General features: G+C 42.3%; 1 protein-coding gene across 2 annotated transcripts in view; it reads right to left on the reverse strand.

Moving 5' to 3' along the window:
- LOC133369167 (fatty acyl-CoA hydrolase precursor, medium chain-like) overlaps positions 1 to 21406 on the reverse strand; it is a 101184-nt gene extending 79778 nt beyond the window's left edge. Inside the window, exons 1-3 of one of the 2 annotated variants that reach the window (XM_061594138.1) lie at positions 21205 to 21406; positions 7761 to 7965; positions 169 to 298 (exon numbers count right to left, since the gene is read on the reverse strand). In XM_061594138.1, the coding sequence (XP_061450122.1) occupies positions 169 to 298; positions 7761 to 7965; positions 21205 to 21280 (411 nt within the window). In that variant the 5' untranslated portion in view covers positions 21281 to 21406. The remainder of the gene's footprint in view (positions 1 to 168; positions 299 to 7760; positions 7966 to 21204) is intronic. The other variant, XM_061594139.1, reaches the window with a different exon arrangement.
- Positions 21407 to 27685: the final 6279 nt, after the last annotated feature.

Below are 27685 nucleotides of genomic sequence, written 5' to 3' on the forward strand. Positions count from 1 at the left end.
AAACACTTTGTCATTGCTGCTGCATCCATTGTGCTGCTGGCCTTGAGAGCTGCCTAAGATCACCTTGTGCTCCTTGTGGTTGCATATTTGCAGGCAGCATTTGCAGGCCCTTTTTCAGCTGTACAAAAGGCCAGTCCAAGAAGATGAATAAAGCAGTAGTTTGCTTACCGGCAATCTGGCCTTCATTTCTGGGGTGAAAACATTCAAGTAAAGACAGTCTTCAGACACTGTTAGTTTGGGACACTTTGCCTTCATCGTCTTCTTCATCACAGCCACCCATTCCAAATCTTGCAGGCACCTTTTAAGTAGAAGAGAAAGAGCAATGATGAGGAAGGTGCAAAGCAGAAAGAGGCCAGTTCTGGGGCTTCATCTTTAGCAACATCTTGGAATCCAGGGGTGGGGAGAGTTTACCATCATTCTGCCTTCCCAAGAAACCCTCTGTGGAACTCCCTCCCCTTAAATATTAGTCAGGCGCCATCTCTGGTATCTTTTCGGCACCTATTGAAGCCCTTCCTCTTTCAACAAGGCTTTTACGTTGAGACCTTGTTCCAGGCTGCGTCTGTGTTGGAATAGCTTTTTAAGGTGCTTTTAAACCTTAAAAACAACAACAACAACAACAATGTTTTTAACCTTTTTTTTAAAAAAGATGTCTTGAAAGCTTTTTTAAAATATGTTTTGAAAGATGTTTTGTTCTAATGTATTTTAAAGTCTGTTTTTATGATATTTTAAAGTGTTTTTAGGGATAGCTGCCGACTTCCGGTTTCCTGCTTGGTGGCAAACTCACCGGCCTGAGACTCGCGGAATCTTTTAGCTGGGGCCGTGCCTGGAATCAGCCTGTGTCTCTGTTTAACGTCTATCAAGCAAAGATTTTAAACAACACATTTAACCTGTCTTGGAGTGCTGCCACTTTATCTGTGTTATCTGTACTGAGCAGCACAGAACTACTCAGAAGGGGCAGGACAACTAAAAGTTGTTCAGCTTTTTTATCACTGCAACGACCCTCAAATGATCCAGGGTCCCTTTTAATGTTTTTAGTATTATTACCATTGAAGTTTCTTGAGTTTTCTGAAGTTTTTCTCCCCCTTTTCTTTTTTCTTTTTTGTTACTCTGTCTTCTTATTACTTTATTTTCTTTTATCTGTTTGTTATCCCCCTGTTTCAATTAGTTTAATTAGTTTAACTGGTTTTATTACCCATTCCTGGCAAAGTTTTATGAGCTATTTGAGGTCTTTTCTTGTTTTAACCGTTTTATTGGTCTTAGGCAGTTTTAATGGGTGCTTTTAATGTGTGGCTGCTTAAAACTATCAGAGGTTAATGCTCTATATGGTTGCCCCTGTACTTTACTAAGATTGAGATAGGACTCAGCAGAGACATTGGCTGTTTAGACCCCCTTTGGAGGGGGCTATATTGAATAATAGTATATAATTTATTATATATTGTCATCCCCCTTTGCAATCTATCCTACTTGGGGTGTGATGGTTCTCACTAGAGAAGGCTACAAACAACTGGGAGTGGCCCCTGTGACGGAAGACGTTATGTCCTTTGTCAAAGCTCACAATCAGCTCAAAATTACAGACTTTTTCAGCCCCAGTTCAGAAGAAAGTGCCCAGGCAAGGGTACTGAATGAATTACCGGATTAAGAGATATTAGATTGGTCTCTGGGCCCCCAGTGTATAATGAGAACTATGGATTGGGAAACCCAGGGGGTAGGCGAGTGTAATCTGGCTGCGGAATTAGCCCCTGCAGTTGTCCCTACAACAGACAGACAGCAGGATAGTAGGCACAAATTGTCACAAATGAGCTCCAAGAACTCTAAAATACCATATTTTGCTGAAAGCCCGATGAGGGAGAATTGTGACCCTCCCCCTTCACAGTCATGCTCTTCTTCTCCTTCTCTGCCCTCTGGCAACAAAAAAACTGACTCCCACATGGTAACAAATCTATTTAACAACCAACTGTTGTACGTCGCCTAGAGTGGCCATTGGCCAGATAGGCGACACAGAAATTAAATTTATTATTATTATTATTATTATTATTATTATTATTAACTTGAACTGATTAGGAATTTGTTTGTGAGATGGACAGAGGATATATCCCAGATCAAGAACTTCCTCACAGAGTGTAAGGGGTTGTTGACCACCCTAACAAATTTAATATTGGATAAACTAAGGGGGGGGGAGATCAGCCAACTTCAACTCCTTTAGAAGTTAGGGATTTGATGTCAAAGCCCAAGGTAGATCAGGATGCTCGAACTGCAAGTGAGCTTCCCTTACTAGCAAATCAACATGGAAAGAATAGTAAAAATTCTAGCAGTAGGAAGAGTGGCAAAAATATCACAGGAGTGACCAATAAGAATACCAAATATAATCACACTAAGGCCCCTGTGAACTCTAAAAAGAAAACTAAAAATATAAAAACTGCAGCTAACACTAAAAAATGTTCCAAAATGAATTTTAATAAATTATTTAAGCTATTGGACCCAGAGGATAGAAGCCAGAAAGTACCTGATCCTGAGAGACAGAACAATAAAATCAATAAGACCGTACACAAAAGGGCATGCCTAACCCAGCAGTCAGAAGTTTCCCTCCAACATGCTTTTGAAGATGAACCTGATGAACTACAAGATCCCTGGTCAATTTCCCAACTCTCAAACAAGAAAGCATCCTCCACAAAGGAGTACATGGAGCAAGAGTGTCCACAGAAACCATCCCTGATAAACAAAAAATGGTGCCTACAGCTAATGAAAAAGAACCTGGTCTTCATTAACTATCCAAAACCAAACGGCTGGCTGATGCAATATGATCACAAAGTACATCTGGTATCAGCATCACTTATGACTTCCTTAGATTTAGACTCTATTTGGAAGATCGAATACCTCTATTATGACTACAAATCAGCCCGAGCAATAGTAACTTTTGCATCAGCTACTACAGCTGCAAAAATTTACTCAGCCAAAGAAGCGTTTAATAAAAAAGGTATGAATGTTAGGAGGCACTTTAAGGATAATTCCCCCGTTACATCTCTGGGAACTCAAAGGGAGGGGAAGAGATGTCCCTCTACTTTGAGACAAAAGGAGCCACTGACTGGGAAATTAGTTGAGTTGACCAATGTCACCATTCTCACCTCGACCCATAGCTCAGATGTAGTAACTCCAGGGTCAGGAAGCTCTAAGGGTATAAATGGTGCTGGGGAGCTCCCTGAGAGCAATGATAATATTGCGCCTGGAAACTTTGCACCTGAAGAACTAATGCTAATTGGAAGCTTTGGTGCTCTACCAGGACAGGAACAGCATGAGATTTTGCTGCGACTTTCCTCCTTGAAAGAAATACGCCTAAACATGACCAATTGAGATAATGAGTCCAAATTAAACGTTATCCGTCCGCTTGCTTCCAATACTAAAAAAGGAGGGAAAACCACCCCTACCCCTAAAGTTCAATACCGATCTCTCTGAGCCCCTTAAAGGCTCCCAATCGGTCAATAGTTTGCAACACAATCCCCTCAACACACAAGTTACATCTTAATACAAAGGGGCGGCTGGCTCTAAGCCCCGAAATTGTGGTACTGCAACCTCCTAAATTGACTCAAAATAGCATTTCTTTCAAGCCTGATGAGTTGGGGATCTGCCCAAAGTCACCAGTATTTATTAAATGTGATGGTGCACAAAGAAAACCCTGCCCCTGCAGACCACAAAAATATTGTTATGAGCATGGGGGGGGGCTGGAATGGATGATTTCTGTGGGTCACCTTTCCAGCCTCTGATTTGGAATCCTATGCCTGGGAGGCTGGCTCTGCTAGCCAGATGAATCTCCTTTGTTAATCAAATAGAGTGGCTAGGTAGTTAATGGTCCTATTTAGTTGCCCCAGTAACTGGTGAAAGGGGCTGGGAAGATCCTTTTGTCATTTTAAACTCTACTGGAAGAGAGTCTCCCCCCCCCCACTCCTGGGCGGGGAGAAGTGTGTTCGGGGTTGGTAGTGTGTGTTCTGGAGAACTAGGGCTGCAGGCATGTGGAGAGGCTGGCTCCCTGCATCGTGGCGATAGGATGCCCCTGCACCTAGATGGAAAAGCTGGATATTAGACTGCTGATGCCTTGAACCCCTCCATCCTAAGCTCAGGTTGGAATGTGTGTACATAAATAAACCATATTTCATAAAGACACCGCAGTCTCCACTGGCCTTCTTCCCAAAGGAAACCAAACCCCGGATGGGCGCAGGGACCCCCTGAAATCTCACCGCTCGGAGATTGGGGGAGGCGCGCAACAATATGAATGCAAAAACTACTGACTGGAGAGCCTTGCAATACTTGGAACCACATGATAATGGCCTTCAAGACTCTAATTACAATACATACAGACCTATCCCTTTAATGTGTACCATTCTCCAACTGTTGTGTCTTGGAGAACTTAGGAGGCAGTATGGATACAACTGAAGAGCTAGACTGACTATGACAGGGGAATGGCACCACCCCTCTAAAATTTCTTTCTTGGAATATTGCTGGGTGGAAATCTAAATGTAGCAATCATAAATTTCTTGCCTATTTGAATAAGTTTGACATTATTCTGCTCCAAGAGACATGGTGTTGTGACCATATGTATGTCAACGGATTTGTGACCTGTATGCCTGTACTCCCTAATAAGAGCAAGGGTAGGGCCAGACAAGGACTGAGTATCCTGGACTCCTCATCTCTAGATGCCAAGATAACCGAGCTCCCAGATAGCGATTCCACCTTGCTGGCACTGATTTTGGAGATGAGATTTGTACAGCTGACCTTGCTCTTAATTAATGTCTACTTTCCTCCAATGGTTCGCAGGGAGGATGCCATGTCAAATTGGCTCAAAACCGAATGTCATTATGCACATTGGATGGCCAAATTTACCCATGCACTCCCTATAATTGCAGGTGATTTTAATGCAAGGATTGGAACCTACCTGGTAGATGTCCCCACCTCTGGTGCCCATCCCTCTGCTAACAGGAGACCTCTTAAGAGTAACTTACGCCACTCGAAAGACACTTTCTTAAACCCTGCAGGAGTAGGTCTGCTTCAGTTTGTTTCCAAAACTGACCTGTGCATTTCAAATGGCTCCAGTGCTGGCAATGATTGGGGGGAGTTTACCTACGTTTCTCCCAGGGGCTCTGAAAACTCTGGGTTATAATTTCAGAGTTGCAGATTGCTCTGATAGTGACCATCTGCCGCTGGAACTTCTTTTTGCTATCCCTGGAGTGCTACAGTTGAACATGTCACATCATGCACTCTCTAGCCCACCTACAATGGCTAGCATTAAAAAGATCAAGTGGTCCAATAAAACAGGACAGGCTTTCAACAGTTTTGTCCACCTTCCCCATACAATAAAAGCTTTAGAACAAATAACCACAGATAGCTCGCCAAACAGGGCATAACAGTTGTTGAGGAGCTGATGCAGGATATGTACTCCACTCTCCATACTTCAAACGGTACTACAAAACACCAGACAGATAGAACAAACGTGGTTTGACAGAGAATGTGTTGATCTCAGGAAAAGAATCCGCTCTGCCTATTGCTGCTACCGAGTAAATAATGAGAGCCAACTTCCCCACTCATACTATGTCCTAAGAAAGAATATAAGAAGCTTCTTTACTGGAAAAAGTGAGGCAATTAGGGACTCATGGCAAATGCTGATTGCAGCATCTATCACTCGCAGCACTAAATCCTTCTGGAAGCTTGTCTCCAGAGCTTTAGCTGATCATAATGGATTGTTATATCCCAGCAAATATCTAGGAGGACTGTTTTCGTGCTGTTTTCAACAACCCAAAAATATCTAACTCTAGTCCTCCCCCTTGCCTGCTCTCCGACATCCCTGACTGGCCCCCTGTTGATACCAATACCATTGAGGAACTATTATCCCAGTTAAAGATAGGCAAGGCCCCTGGTCCAGATGGCATCCCTTCGGAGCTGCTGAAAAGTAATATCAGCTGGTGGGCCCCTCTGTTGGCCTCCCTCTTTACTCTAATAAACAAATCAGGAATAATTCCTACAATTTGGCTGAAAGCCTTTATTATTCCCATCTATAAGAAAGGACCCAAGAACAACCTGAGTAATTATCGACCAATCATTTTGTTGTCTATAGTGGGGAAGGTGTTTGCCAGCTATCTAAGCCTAAAGTTGAAAATGTGGATAAGCGATAACAACATCCTGGGAGAAGAGCGGATAGGATTCAAACCAGGATGCTCCACACTTGACCACTGTTCGGTATTGGCCCACCTAGCACACAAACATTCTAAATCACGAGGAGGCAAACTTTTTACAGCCTTTATAGACCTAAAATCTGCTTTCGATTCTATCTCTCACGACCGTTTGTGGAGCAAATTAGAGCTGCTGTCTATTGAGAAAAGGCTACTGCTCCTGATTCGCTTATTGTACCAAAATACATCTATCCAGGTACGATGTAGCTATCAAGGTCACCTCTCAAAAGACATCTCTTCTTCACAAGGTGTCAGACAAGGATATGTTCTTGCCCCCACCCTATTTAACCTATATCTAGCTGATCTTCCTTCTGCCCTGGGAACAATACAATCCCATCCACCTAAGATTGGGCATACAAAAGTACTCATTCTGCTTTATGCAGACGATGCGGTTTTAATTTCCCAAACCTGGCTGGGTCTTAAAAGACTACTGAATGGTTTTGTGGAATATTGTAAAGGTAATTATCTTACAATTAACCATTCTAAATCCAAAGTAATAGTATTTTCCAGGAGAAAGGTCAGGTACCCTTGGTTCATGGGGAACGACAGAATCGAACAGGTCGATTCTTACAAATATCTGGATATTTGGTTCCATGAAACAGTCAGCTGGAGAATCCAAGGCAAATATGTCAAGGCCAAAGCTGAGAGGAACATGGGTGCATTGACCCGCTTCTTTTTCACAAAGGGCAGGAAATTTGTGCCTGCAGCAGTATGTGTTTTAAGAACTAAAATAGTCCTGATGATACTCTATGGGGCACCAATTTGGTATCCCTATTTTAAAGGATCACTTGAAGGAATTCAATCCTTCTTTCTTAGATCTATTTTTGGTGTCCCAAGATGTGTCTCTGGAGCTACCCTTAATTTGGAGGCTGGTCTTAACTCTTTAAAATGCTTAGTTTGGATCTATGTCATCCAATTCTGGCTACGCTGCTGTCTTATGTCTACTCAAGGCTCACTTATTTCTCAGGTAATGAGAGACCCTCTCAAGCCATCTTGGACCAAGGTGGTGGTGGATAAAGTTGTTTAGGTTGGCCTTTCTCCTTCTGACCTGCTCTCTATGGAACTTGGTAGGCCAAGGCGATTGTCAAACAGTGGCTAGTGGACATTGACATCCAAGAGCTTCTTGTAGCTGCTTCGGGCCCCTGCTCCCTCAATCACTGGGTGATACACCAAGCCCCTCTGCCTTGGAAGGCATATACTGTCCAACCCCTTGGGGAGAACCCACTGGGACTGTTGTTGCCTCAGCGAGAGCAGGAGCGTTCCCTGTCAGGGAGTATTTCCCCATTTATTTTTTAAACATCTTCAACCCTTTTGCTCCCAAATAACTTTCTTAGTTCAAAGAAAATCTGTTCAGCTCTGTCCCAATTTAATATATTTTTACCAATAGATACTTGTTAACTCTGCTGTTCTTTTTATATTGTAATTAACCAGCTCACATTGTTCTTCCCAACTTCAGAGGATTTGTGTTGGTTAAAAAACATTTTGCAACAATCTGATTCTGAAGAAAGGAGCTTTTCAGCAACACCACCGTGAATCCACTCTTACATTGGAGGGTACGATGTTGCATCCCTCATATGGCTCCAGGGTTCCGCTGGTTGTGGTGGGGAGAATCTAAGGGATCCGATGGGTGGCTTGGCAAAAGGGATCCCAAGGAAGACATTCACAGACCGGTCAGTGCCCTCCACGCTGGTCAGCTTGCCCTGTTGGCTCCCATATTTGGTAACCACTTCAGGCTGGTCATTTCTTTGACCTAAGAAATGACATGGAAACAATGGTGGAATGCAAGGCAAACAATGAGACACTTCTCACAGCACCATCTCTCATGCATTTTCTCAATACTATGTTAGGAACGGGCCTTGGACTTCCTCATGAGCATTTAGGATGTACTGCCTTCAAGCTGATTCCAACTTATGGCAACCCTATGAATAGGGTTTTCATGAGGCTGAGAGGCAGTGACTGGCCCAAGGTCACCCAGTGAGCTTCATGGCTCACTAGAAATGCAAGTTCCCCTATTGCGAGGGTAGCAATAGTTTTGCTGGAGTTAAGCCGCACATCAGCCCTAAAGTGTATATAATCTACCCTTAACCTAATGGCACACACACACAGCAAGTAAAATAGAGTGGTTTTATTAAGGGAAGCATCAAGGAAAAATATTGCAGTGTACAATTACAATTAATATTTAAACAGTATCTAACTATTACTCATTCATGCATTTTGTAGTGCTAGATAGACTGAAGCAAAGATACTAAACTCTACACACACACTCACACCAAGCTCATCCATTCAGAGAGAAAAGGGGGGAAAAGAGACCCAGAAGTTGTGTATACCTTTCCTGGAGAGTTGCTACGAGTCTGAGAGAGAGAGTTTCATATCTAGCCCAAATGAGCCAAGGCTCTGCCCTCGTGTAACCAGTGCTAGATTGGAAAGATCTCACCCAAATCCTTAGCTCTGCAGTTAATAATAATAATAATAATATTTAATTTGTCTGTCGCCTATCTGGCAAATAGCCACTCTAGGCGACGTACATTAAAATGATATAAAATACAATACAACAATACAACAATATCAATTGCAGTCATGTTAATAACAATAGATAAAATACTGGACAATCAATACATATAGAAGCATTTATATTAGCAGCATATGATAGATGGTAAAATCATGAAGATTTACCCTTCCCAAGGACCTCAAAGGCCTGTTGGAAAAGCCATGTCTTCAGGGCCTTGCGTAATACCTCTAGGGAAGGGGCATGTCGAAGGTCACATGGGAGGGAGTTCCAGAGAGTGGGGCCACCACAGAAAAGGCTCTCTCCCTAGTACCCACCAACCTAGCTGTTTTGGTTGGTGGGATTGCGAGAAGGCCTTGAGTGGCTGATCTAGTTCTGCAATCGTCCCAAAGATGCTGGGGAGCATTGGGAAATATGGCAGCCATTGGAGCCCTCCAGAAGAGGAACTGCCGACCCCTTCAACCCCTCATGTTTTATACCTTTTCTAACTAAACTGACCACAACGTAAAATAAGAACAATGGAAAAGTTTAGGAGTACTAGTCAAGGAATCTGTTTTTTTCCAGAGCCCATTCCCTAATAAGTTCCCAGATAATAGCTGTGTTAATTCCTGATGTAGAGAGTCAGTGTGGTGTAGTGGTTAAGGTGTTGGACTACGACCTGGGAGACCAGGGTTCGAACCCCCACACAGCCATGAAGCTCCCTGGGTGACCTTGGGCCAGTCACTGCCTCTCAGTCTCAGAGGAAGGCAATGGTAAACCATCTCTGAATACTGCTTACCATGAACACCCTATTCATAGGGTCACCATAAGTCGGGATCGACTTAAAGGCAGTACAACCAACAATTCCTGATGTTTTAGATAATCATTACCTGTCTCTTCCTAAAGGTTAAGATTATCATAAACCTTATGTTAATATGCTAATAAACTGTTTCTTTGTTTGAAAGGAGCACCTGATTCTTACTGGGCGGCATTCCCCAAATTTTCATAAGAGTCAGGAGGTCTATACCCTCAGGCTTTCAAGATAAGCAGCTACTCAAATTTCACAGAGAGGCTGTTTCACGGGAATCTTTGCTGTTGCAGGTTTTCCAAACTCTGGTTCACTAAGGTGAATCAAAGATTAAAAATTCCCAACATTTTGTTCCTCATTACAAACAATCAAACCAAAAGAATACCTTTCCATACCTTCTTTTAATTTCCCTAAGCACAGCGTAGGAAAACGATGATGATGATGATGATGATGTACTTGCCAAAATGTCTTATAAGCAGTTTACAAATATAAAAAGAATTATAAAATTATGGCCACATAAATAACATTGAAAATAAAACAATTTCATCAAATGTTTAAATAAATATCCTTAATGAAAATGTACAATAAACAAGCCCATTAAAAACAGCATAACCATTAAAACATCAGTTGAAACCATTAAAACAGGCAGAGCAATCAGAGGAAGGACGGTCTTTCAGGTAACATGGTCCAGAGTTGTTTTTAGGGCTTTCTATGTAAATAGCAGAATCTTAAAACTGGCTTGGTGGCTAATAGGTGGTTGCATTATATGGGTTGGGCTTGTTAGGCATGATATGTGCCTGACTAGACTCAGCAGTCTAAATGTATCGCAATGGCCAAACTATCCCCACCGGAGCTGGTGATGTGCTCTTCACCACATAGGTCTCCTAGGCCTTCATGGACAAAGAACACTCCTCAACTGCATACCTATTCCTTCAGAGGGAATGCAACCACATCTAGAACAGGCAAACGCCCCAGTCTCAGACCTGGGAACCACACATTCAGGTCTTTGTTTTAGTAGGTTAAGTTGTATTCTAGCAGACTGTCAGAGTATACCCAACAACAGAAGAGGGGGCATTAAGGTGAAGAAACACTTGCAGTTGCGCTGCAATCACTGCACCTCCTTCCACTTCCATTTTCTGAATGCAGGGGCCACACGACGCCAGGCAAACTCTACACCCTTTTACTCCAAAATATCAGCAGCTCCAGCATGCTTATCTTGGAGTCTTCACTTTCACACAATTTCAAAACTGACTGGCCATCACCCCCATTGCCACTCTCGGTGTGTCCAAATGAAAATGCTTTGCTGCAGGGTGTCAAATACCAGAGCTTGGAAAAGTTACTTTTTTGAACTACAACTCCCATCAGCCCAATCCAGTGGACATTCTGGCTGGGGCTGATGGGAGTTGTAGTTCAAAAAAGTAATTTTTCCAAGCTCTGCAAATACCTCACAGTCTAGGCAGGGCTTCTTCAGCAACAGCCATAACACTGCCATAAGAGACCACCCTGCATTCCACACACCCATTCAGCCTCCTTTCCCGACTTGCATGAACAAGCCAACAACTTCTTGACACAAGTGCATAGTTAAAACGATGGAATTCACTCCCACAAGAGTCAGTGATGGCCACCAACTTGCATGGCTTTAAAAGAGGATTAGACAAATTCATGGGGGTTGTTATTGTCATTGATTACAACTTATGGTGACTGTATGAATCTGTCGTGAACCACCCTGGTCAGATCTTGTAAGTTCAGGTCTGTGGCTTCCTTTATGGAATCAATCCATCTCTTCTTTGGCCTTCCTCTTTTTCTACTCCCTTCTGTTTTTCCAAGCATTATAGTCTTTTCTAGTGAATCATGTCTTCTCATAATGTGTCCAAAGTATGATAACCTCAGTTTCATCATTTTAGCTGCTAGTGATAGTTCTGGTTTAATCTGTTCTAACACCCAAGTATTTGTCTTTTTCGCAGTCCATGGTATGCACAAAGCTCTCCTCCATCACCACATTCAAATGAGTTGATTTTTCTCTTATCTGCTTTTTTCACTGTCCAACTTTCACATCCATACACAGAGATTGGGAATACCGTGGTCTGAATGATCCTGACTTCAGTGACACATCTTTGCATTTGAGGACCTTTTCTAGTTCTCTCATAGCTGCCCTCCCCAGTCCTAGCCTTCTTCTGATTTCTTGACTATTGCCTCCATTTTGGATAATGACTGTGCCAAGATATTGATAATCCTTGCAATGTCCTTGTTGTCTTTAAAGTTACATAAATCTTTTGTTGTCATGACTTTAGTCTTCTTGACATTCAGCTGTAGTCCTGCTTTTGTGCTTTCCTTTTTAGCTTTCAACAGCATCTGTTTCAAATCATTACTGGTTTCTACCAGTAGTGTGGCATCATCTGCATATCTTATTGGTATTTCTTCCTCCAATTTTCACACTTCATCTTGGTCCAATCCCGCTTTTTATATGATATGTTCCCCATATAGATTAAACAAGTAGGGTGATAAAATACACCCGTCTCACACCTTTCCCAATGGGGAACCAATTGGTTTCTCCATATTCTGTCCTTACAGTAGCCTCTTGTCCAGAGTATAGGTTGTGCATCAGGACAATCAGATTCTGTGGCACCCCCATTTCTTTTAAAACAGTCCATAGTTTTCTATCCAATCAAAGGCTTTGTTGTAATCTATAAAGCACAAGGTGATTTTCTTCTGAAACACCTTGGTCCATTCCATTATCTAATTTATGTTTGCAATATAATCTCTGGTACCACTTCCTATTCTAAATTCAGCTTGGATATCTGGCATTTCTCACTCCATATATGGTAAAAGCTTTTGCTGAGCATTACAGTACTTTACTTGCATAAAGTAAACTATTAAGGCAATAGTTTGATAATTAGCGTGATCCCTGGGATCCCCTTTCTTTGGAATTGGGATATATATGTAGTTTGTGGGCCATTGCTAAGTTTTCCATGCTTGTTGACAACTTTTTTGTCAAAATTTGGACAGATTCAGTCTCAGTAGCAACTCTATTGGTATGCCATCTGTTCCTGGTGATTTGTTTCTTCCAAGTGTAAGAGCAGCTTTCACCTCACATTCTAAAATTTCTGGTTCTTCATCATACGGTTCCACCATGAATGAATCTGTCATCCTTGCATCTCTTTTGTAGAGTTCTTCAGTGTATTGTTTCTATCTTCCTTTTATTTCATCTCAATCAATATGTTCCCCTTTTGATTATTCAATATCCCTACTCTTAGTTTGAATTTCCCTTTAATTTCTCTAATCTTTTGGAATAGGGCTCTGGTTCTACCTTTTTTGTTGTCCTCTTCCATTTCTATACAATAACTATTGTAATAGTTCTCTTTGACCCTACTAGTAGTTGCTGTATTGTTGCATTTAGGGTTCTAACCATGTTTCTGTCTCCTTTTCCTTTTGCTTTCCTTCTCTCTTTAACCATTTGAAGAGTCATCCATTGAGGTCTTTCTCTCTTTTTCACTAGAGGTATTGTCTTTCTGCATTCTTCCCTGAAAATGTCTCCGACTTCAATCCATAGTTGTTCTGGTCCTCTATCAACTAAGTTTAACGCCTCAGATGTTCCTTATATGATCTTTATATTCTTCTGGCGTATTATTTATGTATTTTGGCATTATGATTGTTTTGTTGTTGTTCTTTTGCTTTACTCTGATTTTTGACATTACAAGTTCATGATCTGTACCACAGTCTGCCCCTGGTCTTGTTTTAGCAGAAAGTATGGAACTTTGCCATCTTCTGCTACCAGTTACATAATTAATTTGATTCCTATATTGACCATTTGTGATGTCCACGTGTACAGTCATCATTTTGGTTGCTCAAAGAATGTGTTCGCAAGAAATAAATTATTAGCTTCACAGAAATCAATGTCTTTCCCCTGCTTCATTTATATCTCCTAAGCCCCATTTCCCCACAATTCCTAGTTCTTCTCTGTTCCCTACTTTTGCATTCCAGTCCCCCATGATTATCAGCACATCTTATCTGGGTGTGTGATCAATTTCCTCCTGTACTTCTGCATAAAATCTCTCCAATTCCTCTTCTTCTGCGTTTGCCGTTGGAGCACAACTTGGATGATGGTTATGTTAATAGGTTTCCCATTTAATCTCATTGATATCTCTCACTCAGACCTTGTGTTGTAGCTCCTAATTGCTTTTGCTACATCACTTCTCACTGTTAAAACACCCCGTTTCTACTTGATTTCTCATTTCCTGCATAAAATATTTTGTAGTTGCCTGATTGAAAATGTCACATTCCCATCCATTTTAGCGCCGGCGCAACCCTCCAACCCTGGAAGCATGGGTTGAGCCATAAGGGTCAGGGGGATTGCAGAGATTTTTGTATCAGCTTGGGGGTTGGTTTTTAAATATTTTTGCTTTGGCTTTATTGTTGAGCTTTATGCTCATTTATACTTTGATGTGTGTGTGTGTGTGTGTGTGTGTGTATATAATGTTGTAGTGATTGTACTTTTTATTGTCTATTGTCGTGCTGCAGCATTTGTTTGTTTGTGTGAAACCGGTTTGAGCACATATGTATTTGTGGAAAATGCGGTATATAAATAAATAAATAAATTTTATTCACTCACGCCAAGTATTGTAATGTTGATACGTTCCATTTCTTGCTTGACAATTTCTAACTTTCCCTGGTTCATGCTTCTCACATTCCATGTTCCTATTGTGTGTGTCATACAACTCCGGACTCTCCTTTCACATCTGTGCGCATCAGCCTCTGGGCTTCCTTTTCAGCTTTGACCCAGCTGCATCATTAGTCACAGCGCTACTCGTACTTGTCCTTTGTTCTTCCCCAGTAGCTCGGTGAGTGCCTTCTGACCTGGGGGTCTCATCTTCCAGCACTATCTCGTGTTGCAATGTTATCATGTGGGATAAGGCTCTAAATAACTACTAGCCATGATGGCTATCCTCTGCCTCCATAGGCAGAGGCAGGATGCTTCTATATACCAGTTGCTGGAAACCGCAGGAGAGCAAAGTGCTCCTGCTTGTGTGTTTCCCACAGGTATCTTTGGCCACTGTAAGGATACTGGATTAGATGGGCCACTGGCCTAATCCATCAGGCTTTTCTTACGTTCTTATAGAATGCACTCCTAGTCTCACAAGGCTTACTGACTGGAGGAAGCATTTACTGAGCAACATTGCATTGGGGGCACCTCTGGCCTAACAGCCATCAGTTGGCCATCCCTGTTTTAATTTGTCTGCCCACTGACCAGCACTGGAGACTGAGACCAAACACACACTGCCCCTAATGACATCTCAATAAAATAGGCAAGACTTGCCTACTGTGTGCCGGTGCTGGATTTCATTCTAGGACCTCTCTTGTTCATCGAGTAGATTTGCAGATTTCTTTGTTTAGTAATGAGTCTTAGCAAAAGTGTTGCAATTTTTAAAACAAGATTTGTAGGACATTGAGTAACATCTGTGGAATGACTTGTGAATGTGTGATACTTGACAATTAAGAATATTTTTCTTTCTCCTGTCACAGGTAAAGTTTATAAGTTCAAGATAATGCTTTTGTGCGTGTCTCAACCCTGCAAGTTTCATGAGTAGTTGGAGTTCATGAACCCATCCCATTACCCATACAAGTCATTCTCCACATTTCCTTTTCTCGATGCTTATCTTTGTTTTGATGTTTTCCTGTAAAACATGTTGTTGTATTATGTGGAACTATTCTTGCATTCTGCCCCATCTTTTTATTTCCATTTTCTTAATGGCCACCAGCTTGGATGGCTTTAAAAGAAGATTAGACAAATTCATGGACGACAGGGCTATCAATGGCTACTAGCCGTGATGGCTGTGCTCTGCCACCCTAGTCAGAGGCAGCATGCTTCTGAAAACCAGTTGCTGGAAGCCTCAGGAGGGGAGAGTGTTCTTGCACTCGGGTCCTGCTTGCGGGCTTCCCCCAGGCACCTGGTTGGCCACTGTGAGAACAGGATGCTGGACTAGATGGGCCACTGGCCTGATCCAGCAGGCTCTTCTTATGTTCTTATGTTCTTATAACATTTCTTCATGGGGAGTATCAGTCTTTTTTCCATCATATAATGGTCAGAAGTGTCAGTAAATGTATTGCATCAATATGATGATTTATAATATCACTCCACCATATATGTATGTATGTTCCAGTTTCTGACTTTCCCTTATGCCAGCAAAGTGGGCCAACAGAGGCAAACATCAGACTTAGTTTGCTAGGTGTAAGATACCAACAGTGTATAATTTTAGAGTGCCTGTAAAGTTCCTCCCACTGGCACCACTTGTCAGGCTCCCACCCGTGGCTACCAGCAGTCAGAATTGCACTGTTTATTTTTCTTTAGCTCACCCTAGCACAGATCTCACAAGACCCCACTGCTAGGCAGCACTACCAGTCACTTCCTGTAAACAATACTGCCTTAGACTTTGCCTTAGTCTCCGTCTGGCTTATTGTTACTATGTGACTGAGTGCCCTTGCCGTCCAAACCCCCCCCTGTACCTTGTCTATAAAGCATACAGCCCTGGGTTGCTCTAGATCAGTGGTTCCCAACCTGGGGGCCAGGACCCCCAGGGGGGCTGCGAAGTAATCCAGAGGGGGCCGTGAACAGTAAAGAAATGAATTATTTATTAATTTTTTAAAAAAGTCTTCACTCCTTCTACACTGTCTGCTTTCCACTGCTGCTGCAGATGACACCTCCCCCTTGCTCCAAACGAGAGGGGAGGCCTTTTGCTGAAGCGCCAGAGCGTCTTTCAGACGCACTAAGGGCAGGCATCTGCCTATAAAATACATGGCAGATGCCAAAAGAGGCTGAGGGTGGAGCTACCAGGAAGAAGAGGGGATTACTATCACTGATTCCTGTCTCCTTGCACTGGCAACTTACTGGCAACACCCTTACTTAGAATGAGAGGAGAGGGCTTTTTGTGAGGCAAAAACAAGCAAGCCTGCAAAGAAAGGCTGCTTTCCCCCTTCCTTCCTGGCAGCTAGCCATCCTCCCAGGGGGAGGGGGTCACAAAAAAATTTCCACTTATAAAGGGGGTCCCATGCTCATAAAGGTTGGGAACCACTGCTCTAGATACTTGACAATGTTACACTTTTTATCTCTTCAGCGCTGCCACCATTTGATACTGTTTCTCTGCCTTTGGTATTACCCTGCCCACCCTTCTGGTCCGTATAAACCCCAGCAAAGGATCAGGCTTCTGGTAAACCAATAAAATATTTATTTATAAACACCAGGAAATAACAAGATTATGTAAGGTATGTTTAACATGCGTATAGTTTCATATAGTGTCACTCTTTATGTTTCTGGTCATATATATATATTGCCTAAATATCAGCCAAATACCATCCAAGCCTCCCTCAGAACTCTGCCAACCAACTCCTACAAATAACTCTCCACTCCACTCTCACCAACCAACCAACTCCCTCCAACAACTCTCCCTCTCAACTGTCATCCTCTCATTTATACCTTCAGCCATTCAAATACTCAACCAATCATCATACAGCATTCTAGCCCATGTACTCCCCCCTCTCACTCAATCCACTTACTATATATCCTTTAATAAACCCACACTTACCATATTTACAGTTATCAAAATACAGGGGCATTACAGTGCCCTTCCTAACTTTTGCCAAAACTAATCTCATACGTTTTTTCTTCCAAATTTCATTCCAGTGTTTCTCTATAATTGGGTGACATAGGTCTCTCTCCCAGCAAGTTTTTAGACCTTTAAATATACTCCCCAGCATTTTGGAAAGCTGTATAAATGTCAGAAACTGGCCCCCTTAACTCATTTTTGTATTGGGCAAGATTGCTTCTGGAGAAGGAACCTACATTCCGGATTCCACTGAACTGATATACACGATTATCTTAGTACTTTGCACTTTTGAGAACAAGTTTCTCCTTTTTTGCATTCTTTCAAAGATGGTGAGAAGCTTGGAGTCCAGGTCCTATCAGGAATGGCTGATATATATATATATATATATATATATATATATATATATATATATATGTCATATATTTTTAAGCCTGAAGAAGAAGCGATGAAGAGATGATGCAAGATGAGGTGAAGAACCACCAAATATTTAAAGAGCTGTCTCCAAGATTACGGAGCACTTTTTTTCCTGTTGGTCCAGTAAGAACCTGAAATAATGTAATAAGCCATAAGAAAGGGGATTTAAATCAGAAAGAACTGATTTGGCATACAGACTTTTGATCAGTCTTGGAAGGTGATGAACTCTCCTTCGTTAGAGGCTTTTAAGTAGAGGCTGAATGGCTACTTAAGGATGCTGAAGTGGAAGGTTTTTCATGCAGAAGGTCCCAGGTTCAATCCCTGGCATCTCCTGCCATGGCTGGGAATGTCCCCTGTCTGATATCCGGCAGAGTTGCTGCTAATCAGAGTTACTGTGTTCTTAAACTTTTAACTGTTTTATATACTGTTTTAACGTGTATGTCGCCCAGAGTGGCTGGGCAACCAGCCAGATGGGCGACTAACAAATCTCATAATAAATAAAAATAAATAAAAAATAATCAGTGTAGACAGTACTGAGCTAAGTGAGCCAATGGTCTGACTCAGGATGAGGCAGCTTCCTATTTATTGTCCTTTCACTTCCTATGGATGACCCTTGGATTCTATGGACTTCAGAAACAGCAACCCTAAGTGCAGGGCCTCCAAGGCTATCTCCTGGTCATTGATAGGGGCAACTGGGAGGAACAGTCAATTCCACATGCATTAATGCATCAAACTGGGTGTGATCTTGCTCTGCTCTATTAATGCGAATGCTGCTTCTACAGGAGAATTTCCAGTGATTTAGCTGCAGTGACTTAGTTGCACCTAAAAGTGAAGGGGGGAGTGTCTCTTCCTCCCTCCAGTTCAACATATCAAAAGTTCCTTTGCAACAGTGTCTTTCCTCATACAGAGGTTTTTGTGCAACCTCCTCCCCATGTCCATATCCTTGCCAATACTTATGCTTTAGACCCTTCTAGCACACAGTTTTCCAGGCATGAGTTATTGTCGCTGGGTTTCTGATGTAATAATCTTGCTCCTTATCTATTCCAGACAGTCTGTGTTGGGGGGAGATTCATGTCTCCTCCACACACTCACCTCCCACTGGCAGCCCTGTAAAGCTTATATGGCCTTTTAAAAAAGGATAAGTCCAATTTATCAAGACTAAGCCTGTCAGCAGCAATGAACTGTTATAATTTGACAGAACTCCAGGTTCAGAAGCAGCTGGAGTCCCCTTGGAGTGCTGGGGATAAATAACAAAGGAGCTTTTCAGATGCGCCCACCCTGGCTAGCTGGTCGGCCTCTTTGGAATGCTCATTGGTCTCGAAACCTCACAACAATCCTCATGGTTCATATCTTTCAAAGGGCTCCCAATACGAGCCTCTCAAATAAGCAGATGCTTTGCCTTAAGATTCAGCTGCTCTCACACTTATTTGTTTACTAATCAATAAAATGCCTCAACTTTTTTCAATTAGGCTTTTTTTATTAGCATCAGTACCATCAGTTCCAATTAATTAAAATGCAGACCTCTCAGAGAGGCATTTCAGGTCAGTCGTTGTCACCTGAGAGCTGGAAAAAGAGAAAACTCAGTTTGCAAAGTTGCATTCAAGACTCATGCTGATGTTGGGTTCTTTTCTGTTCCAGGTCCAAACTTTTATTTTTCCAGGCTTTTCAAACTTACTGTGCTGGCTTAGCTGGCTGAATAGTTTTTGATTTTTTATTGACTGGATTTCACTGTATTTTCATTTTCTGCCATTTTTTAACAACAACAGTAACAATAATAACAATTTAATTTTCCACACTTTCTCCCAAAGAGGGAGGCAAACACACAAATGATAAAACAAATAAAACATCTAATTGCTTTTTTCATGTGGTATTGACATTTAATTTTATGTACACTATCCTCGAATTCTTGTTTTGGATGGTGCAGTTTCGAAATGTTGAGAATAAACAAATAAATAAATCATTCTAACCCTAACAATAATATTATTATCCAACATATGTTGGATAATGGAACGGACCAAGGAATTTCAGAAGAAAATCACCTTGTGCTTTATAGTTTACAGCAAAGCCTTTCACTGTATAGATCATGAAAAACTATGGAATGCTTTAAAAGCAATGGGGGTGCCACAGCATCTGATTGTCCTGATGCGCAACCTATACTCTGCACAAGAGGCTACTGTAAGGACAGAAACCGATTTGTTCCCTATCGGAAAGGGTGTGAGACAGGAGTGTATTTTATCACCCTATTTATTTAATCGATACGCAGAACATATCATACAGAAAGCAGGATTGGACCAAGATGAAGGAGGTGTGAAAATTGAGGGAGAAATATCAATAATTTAAGATATGCAGACGATACCATACTACTAGCAGAAACCAGTAATGATTTGAAATGAATGCTGATGAAAGTTAAAGAGGAAAGCACAAAAGTAGGACTACATCTAAATGTCAAAAAAACTAAAGTAATGGCAACAGAAGATTTATGCAATTTACAGTTGACAATGAGGACATTGAACTTGTCAAGGATTATCAATACCTTGGCACAGTCATTAACCAAAATGGAGACAACAGTCAAGAAATCAGAAGAAGGCTAGACTGGGGAGGGCAGCTGTGAGAGAACTAGAAAAGGTCCTCAAATGCAAAGATGTATCACTGAAGTCAGGATCATTCAGACCATGGTATTCCCGATCTCTGTGTGTGGATGTAAAAGTTGGACAGTGAAAAAAGCAGATAAGAGAAAAAACAACTCATTTGAAATGTGGTGTTGGAAGAGAGCTTTGCGGATACCATGGACTGCGAAAATGACAAATAATTGGGTGTTAGAACAAATTAAACCAGAACTATCACTAGAAGCTAAAATGATGAAACTGAGGTTATAATTCTTTGGACACATCATGAGAAGACATGATTCACTAGAAAAGATAATAATGCTTGGAAAAACAGAAGGAAGTAGAGAAAGAGGAAGGCCAAACAAGAGATGGATTGATTCCATAAAAGAAGCCACAGACCTGACCTTACAAGAACTGAACAGGGTGGTTCATGACAGATGCTCTTGGAGGTCACTGATTCATAGGGTCGCCATAAAGTCGTAGTCGACTTGGAGGCACATAACAACAGCAACAATAATATATAGTAAGAAATAAATAATAAAACAATAATAATATATTCAAGCACAACAATATAGACAGACATTATTGGGATTCTGACCCATTGTTTTCTTCCCCTTTTGTTATTCAGTTTTTGTTTGTGGGTGTGTATATAATATATAGAGGATAGATTGAGGAGTAAACTATGCAATTACTCTGGTCAAGATCACATTTGTAATAGTATGAGTTTCCTATCTCCTATTTACAACAGCAATCAGCCAAATCGACATAAATTTCCATCTATCACAACATCATAAAGCTATGATGACATACCATTTGGTAGCCCATATCACCTGCAATCAGTACAAGTAATCCATTTTAACCTAAAGTTGTCCTGACTTTGTTTTCATTCTCTGAATCGAATAAAATTAATTAGCTTAGCCACTGAATCTAATCCCATGTTTTGTTTTCCATGGGGCTTACTTTCAGGGACCTGCACCTAGGATTATAGCTTAGGGTCCCTTAGAGGACTCAGGGGAGCCTCTGTCTGAAAGGGGCCTTCTTGAATTTCCCTACAATAAGCAAAAGAAACTACATTTACCCTCAGCTGCGGTTTCAGCAATGGACAGGCCACAGATCACAACTCCAAGCAGCCAGCACTTTGCAGAAGCTGACATGTTCCTCTTTGCCTGGAACAGAGGGTTTCTCTGCTTTCAAAAGCACAAAGGTCTCTGAGGAGGAAGTGCCAGCTAAGGGTGTGTGGCTGAACACCAAACATGAAGGGGAAAAGAGTCCAAAGAGGAGCTGAAAGATGAATTGCTTTTCCCTTAATCCCCACGTCAAAAAAACCAGTTTGGAAGCTGTCGAACAGGCCTTATCAAAACAACCCAAACTGAGTCAGAGTTCACAGGCTTATTGTTTGCTTCCAGCATATCAGCATGGGGAAACATAATTTTTCATTGCAAGAGGGAGTGGTTCTGGCATCTCCCAAAGAGGCAGTGATTAGACCGGCATGGGCCCTGAAGCTATGAACAACTTTAGGCTGGTTGCAAGCATGCCTTTCTCAGACAAGGTTCCCAGTCAGCTCCTGGCACTTCTAGATGACTCTGACTTTCTAGATCCATTTCAATCAAGCTTTAGTGTTAATTGTAGAACAAAAATGGTCTTGGCCACCACCACTGAAGAGGGTCCAGTTCAGAACAAATTATCCCATGGGGATGAAGGAGAAAAAGCTTGTGATCATTCAAATAAGGGGAGAATAGAACTAGGCACTGAAAGGTCAGGGGCACATGATAGCAATTCAGAAAGGCCAAAGCACCACAGGGTTTCACACGTGTCAAAAGATATTTGGAGAGATACCCTGTATAGAGCTGTTTGTTTGCTAATGTCAAAAGCCTCTGAGCCCAGATGGTCAAGCTGAAGTGCTTGATCTTGTTATAACAAGCATAACAGAAACCTGGCAGAAAGGAGAGAACTAGTTATCTCTGGGTACATGTTCTAGGGGTTGTTCAAAACCACAATAATAGCTCAGCTAAACTGTATGCTGCAGATCAGAAAAGTGGAAGCCAGTGTGGTTAGCTAGCAGAGGGAAGGAAACTATTAGTTTCCTTCAGCAAATGGAACTCCTGTTCAAATCAGGAGAACAAAAAGGAACACAAATTGGCAAAAGAAATGCAAGCAGACAGTTAGGGATGCTGGAAAAAAATCTTTAAAAAGGAGCACATTACTTGAAAGCATAAAGACCAACAAAAAAATTTTTAACTATATTTGCATCTGTCTTCATAGCTGAAGATATAGGGCAGATCCCTGTACCTGAAATAACTTTCACAGGAAGGGAATCTGAAGAACTGAGGCAAATAGTGGTGATGAGAGACAAAATATTGACAAAATAAAAACCAACAAATCACCGGGTCCACCTGGCATCCACCTGAGAGTTTGTAAGGAACTCAAATATGAGATTGCTGATCTGACCAAAAACAGCCTCCATACCAGTGGACTAGGGTTGCCAGGTCTCCGGTTTTCTGCCGGAGTCTCAGGGAAAAGGGGGCCGTCTCCGGCCTCCGGCTATACTTTATTTAAACAGGTGGATCTCCGGCTTTTGATTGGCCCCCTCAGCCACGCATGCGTGATTGACACACGCATGCGTGAAGGCTGTGGCTGGCCGCCTTCCCGCCCGCATCTGTGATGACATGGGTGCCTTGGTTGAGTCTGCGCTCCTGCAGGGCTCCCCCCAGCAGCAGGCCGGGCATCTGCCTCAGCTGTCATGGTGTGGGCGCCGATGGGAGGGAGCGGCCGTGATGGGACTGAGGAATCGGTTTCGGGGTAAGAAGTCCTCTCAGTTAGAGGCCGGCTCGGGTTGTTGGTAGGAAGGTCCTCGCTCGGTGGTCGTTGCGCAGAGGGCAGTCGTTGCCGGGGTAAACAGGGCCTTGCGCACACACAGAGAGAGAGAGAGAGGAGAGAGAGAGAGGGAGAGAGAGAGGAGGGGGGCATTGGGCAGATGTTGCATATTTAGAGTTTACACAGTTAGCTAAGAACTGCCCAAGGGATGCTCTTGTAGTCAAGTCTTGTGACTATTAAGAACTTTATGAGTTTCAAGAAACTATAAAAAGTAAAAAAAAAACCAAATCTCCAGCAAACATATTACAAAAACAGTTACAGTCTCTGCCAAGTATAAGGCAGGAACTCTGCAGAGCTGTTGAATATTACTCTGACATCCTCCACCAGCAAAGAAATAAGGATTAGAACATGATGCAGGCAGGAGCTGGAAACAAACAGGATGGATCCCTACTGTGGAAGAGCCCAAAAAGTTTTGTCCTCCAAACCAGGGCTGAGTTGTGCAAACTGTCATATGAAATGGACTTGAAAAAGATTCAGGAGCTGGCACAAAACTGCTTAACAAGTCATTTTTATATATAGTACTAGAGAGAGTAGTATCAAAAGTGCAGGATGCTATCATGCTACTCTAGTCTTAGGAATACAGAAAAATCAGGCTCCCCTTGTGCCTCATACATTTTCCTATAAGTCTCATACAATGAACCACACACACATCCCTTGTATAACCAACAGCTATATTTGTTTGTTTGTTTGTTTATTAAATTTATTAGTCGCCCATCTGGCTGGCAATCCAGCCACTCTGGGCGACGTACAAAATTAAAACATATAGTTACATTAAAATATTAAAATCTCAACCAATAATAATAAAACCTAATCCACCACAAAAGCCTGTTTGAAGTGTTCTGTACTGCAAGCACAAAATAGCATCTGTCATGAACCACCCTGTTCAGATCTTGTAAGTTCAGGTCTGTGGCTTCCTTTATGGAATCAATCCATCTCTTGTTTGGCCTTCCTCTTTTTCTACTTCCTTCTGTTTTCCCCAGCATTATTATCTTTTCTAATGAATCCTGTCTTCTCATTATGTGTCCAAAATATGATAACCTCAGTTTCATCATTTTAGCTTCTAGTGATCGTTTTGGTTTAATTTGTTCTGACACCCAATTATTTGTCTGTTTTGCAGACCATGGTATCTGCAAAGCTCTCCTCCAACACCACATTTCAAATGAGTTGATTTTTCTCAGGGGGGGGAGGGCAGAGAGGTGCCGGGGCTGAAGCAGCCCAGAGATCACCAAGGTTGCCTGGCCCAGAAGGCCCTGGCGTCGAGGCTGGGTGGGGCGGCTTCGGGGGAAGCGGAGGCAGGCGCTCTGCACAGTGCACATGCTTATTGCTTAGGAGGAGGCGCTCTCTTCCTTTATTTTTATTTTTTTTATTTTTCTGGTCCTCCCCTCCCTCCTGCTGCCTGTCGGTCCTATATAAGGCCTCGTAAAGTAGAAAGGCAATTGCTGCCTACACTCACCCTGCTTGTATGGCCATAAATATTAGGGGACACCCACTGCAGTAGCCAGCCAACACATAAAGTTGCAGTGCCTTATGGATAACTTTGTGGATGATCCCCAGTCAAGTCTTAGCAACAGCACAATGCTGACGGGCAGTTGCCAACTGCTTGCCTAGAATGCCCTCCCTTGTCCTTAACATGGCTGCAACCATATCTACTCAGAAGTAAGTCCTATTGAGTTCTATGGGGCTTAGTTCCTTAATAAGCATGTTTACAGTTGCTGCCTTCAGGGGCATCCATCTGTGCTCCCATCTAACGTCTCTGCAGCACTAAGCTCCTTTTTTCCAATAATGGCCTGGCCTGAGGGCACGTAAACCCTTCTTGCCAGAAGCAAGTAAGCAAGATTAAATGTTCCCTAAAGGTGTTGAACTGTGACTTGGGAGACCAGGGTTTGAATCCCCACACAGCCATGAAGCTCCCTGGGTGACCTTGGGCCAGTCACTGCCTCTCAGACTCAGAGGAAGGCAATAGTAAACCACCTCTGTCTGAATACTGCTTACCATGAAGACCCTATCTGGGATCAACTTAAAGGCAGTCCATTTCCATTTCGCATCACCCTAAGCTTGTGAGAAAGAATGACCTTGTCACTTCAGATGGACCTAGGAACACCCTATTTTAGGTAAGATTTCTATTTTAATCTCTGATCAGAGATATTTTTTTTAATGGTATGCTCCAAGCAACTGTGGTTGATACAATGTATCACATTTAATGATGTCACTAGGGCCCACCCCATGATGTCACTAGGGCCCACCCTGTGACATCACTAGGGCCCGCCCCCTGATGTCACTAGGGCCCACCCCGTGACATCACTAGGGCCCACCCCCATTTTCTCAGGGTTTTGGATGGTTCCGACCTGGCAACCCTACAGTGGACTGGAAAGTGGCCAGTTTTTAATAAGGGATCAGGGAAATTATAGACTGGTTACTTTAACATCTGCTCTAGAAAAACTGGTAGAAAGTTTTGTTAACAAATAAGATGGTTTCTACAAGGATAAGTCCTGTCTCACTAACCTTTTAGAGTTCTTTGAGAGTATTAACAACAATATATATAGAGCTGATCCAGTTATTAGATTTACAAAAAGCTTGTCATTCACCAAAGACTCCTGAGTAAGCTGAGCAGTCACAGAATAAGAGGAGAGGTTTTCTTGTGGATCAGTTAAGCAGCAGAAAGCAGAGAGCGGGAATAAATAAGCAGTTATCCCAAGGGAGGGAAGTGGAGTCTCCCAAGGATTAGGACGGTTGATTAATGATTCAGCGGTAGGGGTGAGCAGTGAGGTAGCCAAGTGTGCTCATGGTACCAGACTGTCCAAAGGTGGTTAAAAGGTGAACAGGCAGTAAAATAGCTAATGCAATTCAAACCCTAAGCAAATGTAAAGTGTTGCACATTGAAGCAAATAATCTTAATTTCACACATATACTCTGAACTGGCAGTAACTGACCAGGAATGAGCTCCTGGAGAAATAGTGAAGATATCAGCCCAATGTGCAGCAGCTGTGAAATGCGCAAATTCCATAATAGCCATCATGAGGAAAGGGATTGACAACAAAACTGTCAATATCCCCTTGCACAAATACATGATTGGACCACACTTGGAATACAATGGCCGCCTCACCTCAGAAAGGATGTTGTGGAGCTGGAAACAGTTCAGAAAGGGGCAACCAAAAGGATCAAGGGACTCCCCTGTGAGAAAATGTTATATTGGGGGCTAGTTAAGAGAAAAAGGCAAGTAAAGCAAGATAGAGGTGCACAAGGTGATCGAGAGGGTTGTGACACAACAATTGCAGGTATGATAAAACCAGACGAAACCTATTCCAATCAAGTTTCAGACCTCATTATGAGACTGAATCAGTCTTGGTCAGCCTTTATTGACCAACAGACAGGGGGATAGGGGCTTTTGATACACATGGTATTCTTCTGAATCAGCTCTGTGAAATGGGTCCTGGGGGCACTGTTTCCAAGGTCAGATTCAGAGAATAGCTTTAGTATGGCAGCACCCATCCCCCACTCGTTGCATATCAGACAGGCGCCTTCTCTATTGTCTTTCTGGCACCTGCTAAAAGTTCCTTTTAAAATCTTTATTGCTTCAGAACATCTCATGGGTGTTTTGAAATAAATGATGATGCACAATGTGAAGCAAGTGGATAGAGGGAAGTTTTTCTCTCTCTCTCTCATAGTACTAAAATTCAAGGACATCCAAAGAACTTGAATGCTGGAAGAGTCAGAACAGATAAAGAGAAAGTCCAGACAGAATTAATTTATTTAATAAGATGTATATACCGCTTGATTGTAAAAATCACTAAGCAGGTTACCAAAAAAATTTTAAATTGTTCTATTGATAATTTTATTTTTGTTGTTGTTAAAAAGCATTTTATTAAAATTTGGGTTATTAAAAACACTTTTAAAACAATTAAAACTGCAATGCTAAAAAGCATAAAACACATCGACATCTATGTGTCTTCATAGGTTTGCCATACAGTACACAGTTAAAATGAAATTCACTTAAGATGGCCACCAACATGGATGGGTTTCAAAGAGGATTAGACAAATTCTTGGAGGAGGAGGAGGCTTCTGGTGGCTACTAGCCCTGATGACCTTGTTCTGCCTCCATTGGTAAGAGGCAGTCAACCTCTGGATGCCAGTTGCTGGGAATCACAAGTGTAGTGAATGCTGTGGCACTGAGATCTTTCAGACGTCTGTTTGGGGCATCTACTGTGAGAACGGGATGTTGGAGTAGATGGGCCCCCTTTGGCCTGAATCAATTGTAGGGCTTTTCTGATTTTTTTAATGAGAAGCAGAGAAAGAAAGCAATGAAGGGAATGCAGAGCTGCCCAGCCTCGGATAAGCTGCACCTGCCTGTGTGGAAAGTGGGGGGAGATGCAAGAGAAATGGAGCAGGTGCATATGACATGCAAGAAGCAAGCAACAAGCCTGCATTGCTGATGTTTATTTGACAACATATGACAAAACCTGGCAAGCATTGTGGCCACAGCCTCCAGTTAGACTCTGCTAGCATTAAAGGCTCCCTCTGGATGCACAGCTTAACATGGTGAGGGGGTTTGAGAGTGTCAAAGAAGCTGACAGCAATGCCGTCAGGAGTCTAGACCAAGAGGCTAGACTTCTAGCAGGGGCACCCAAGGCGGAATGGTCAAAGCTGAGACACCAGACTAAGATGCATCCAAACTCAGAGGAAGGCAA

The sequence above is a fragment of the Rhineura floridana genome, chromosome 13, assembly GCF_030035675.1.
Source record: "Rhineura floridana isolate rRhiFlo1 chromosome 13, rRhiFlo1.hap2, whole genome shotgun sequence".
NCBI lineage: Eukaryota > Metazoa > Chordata > Lepidosauria > Squamata > Rhineuridae > Rhineura > Rhineura floridana.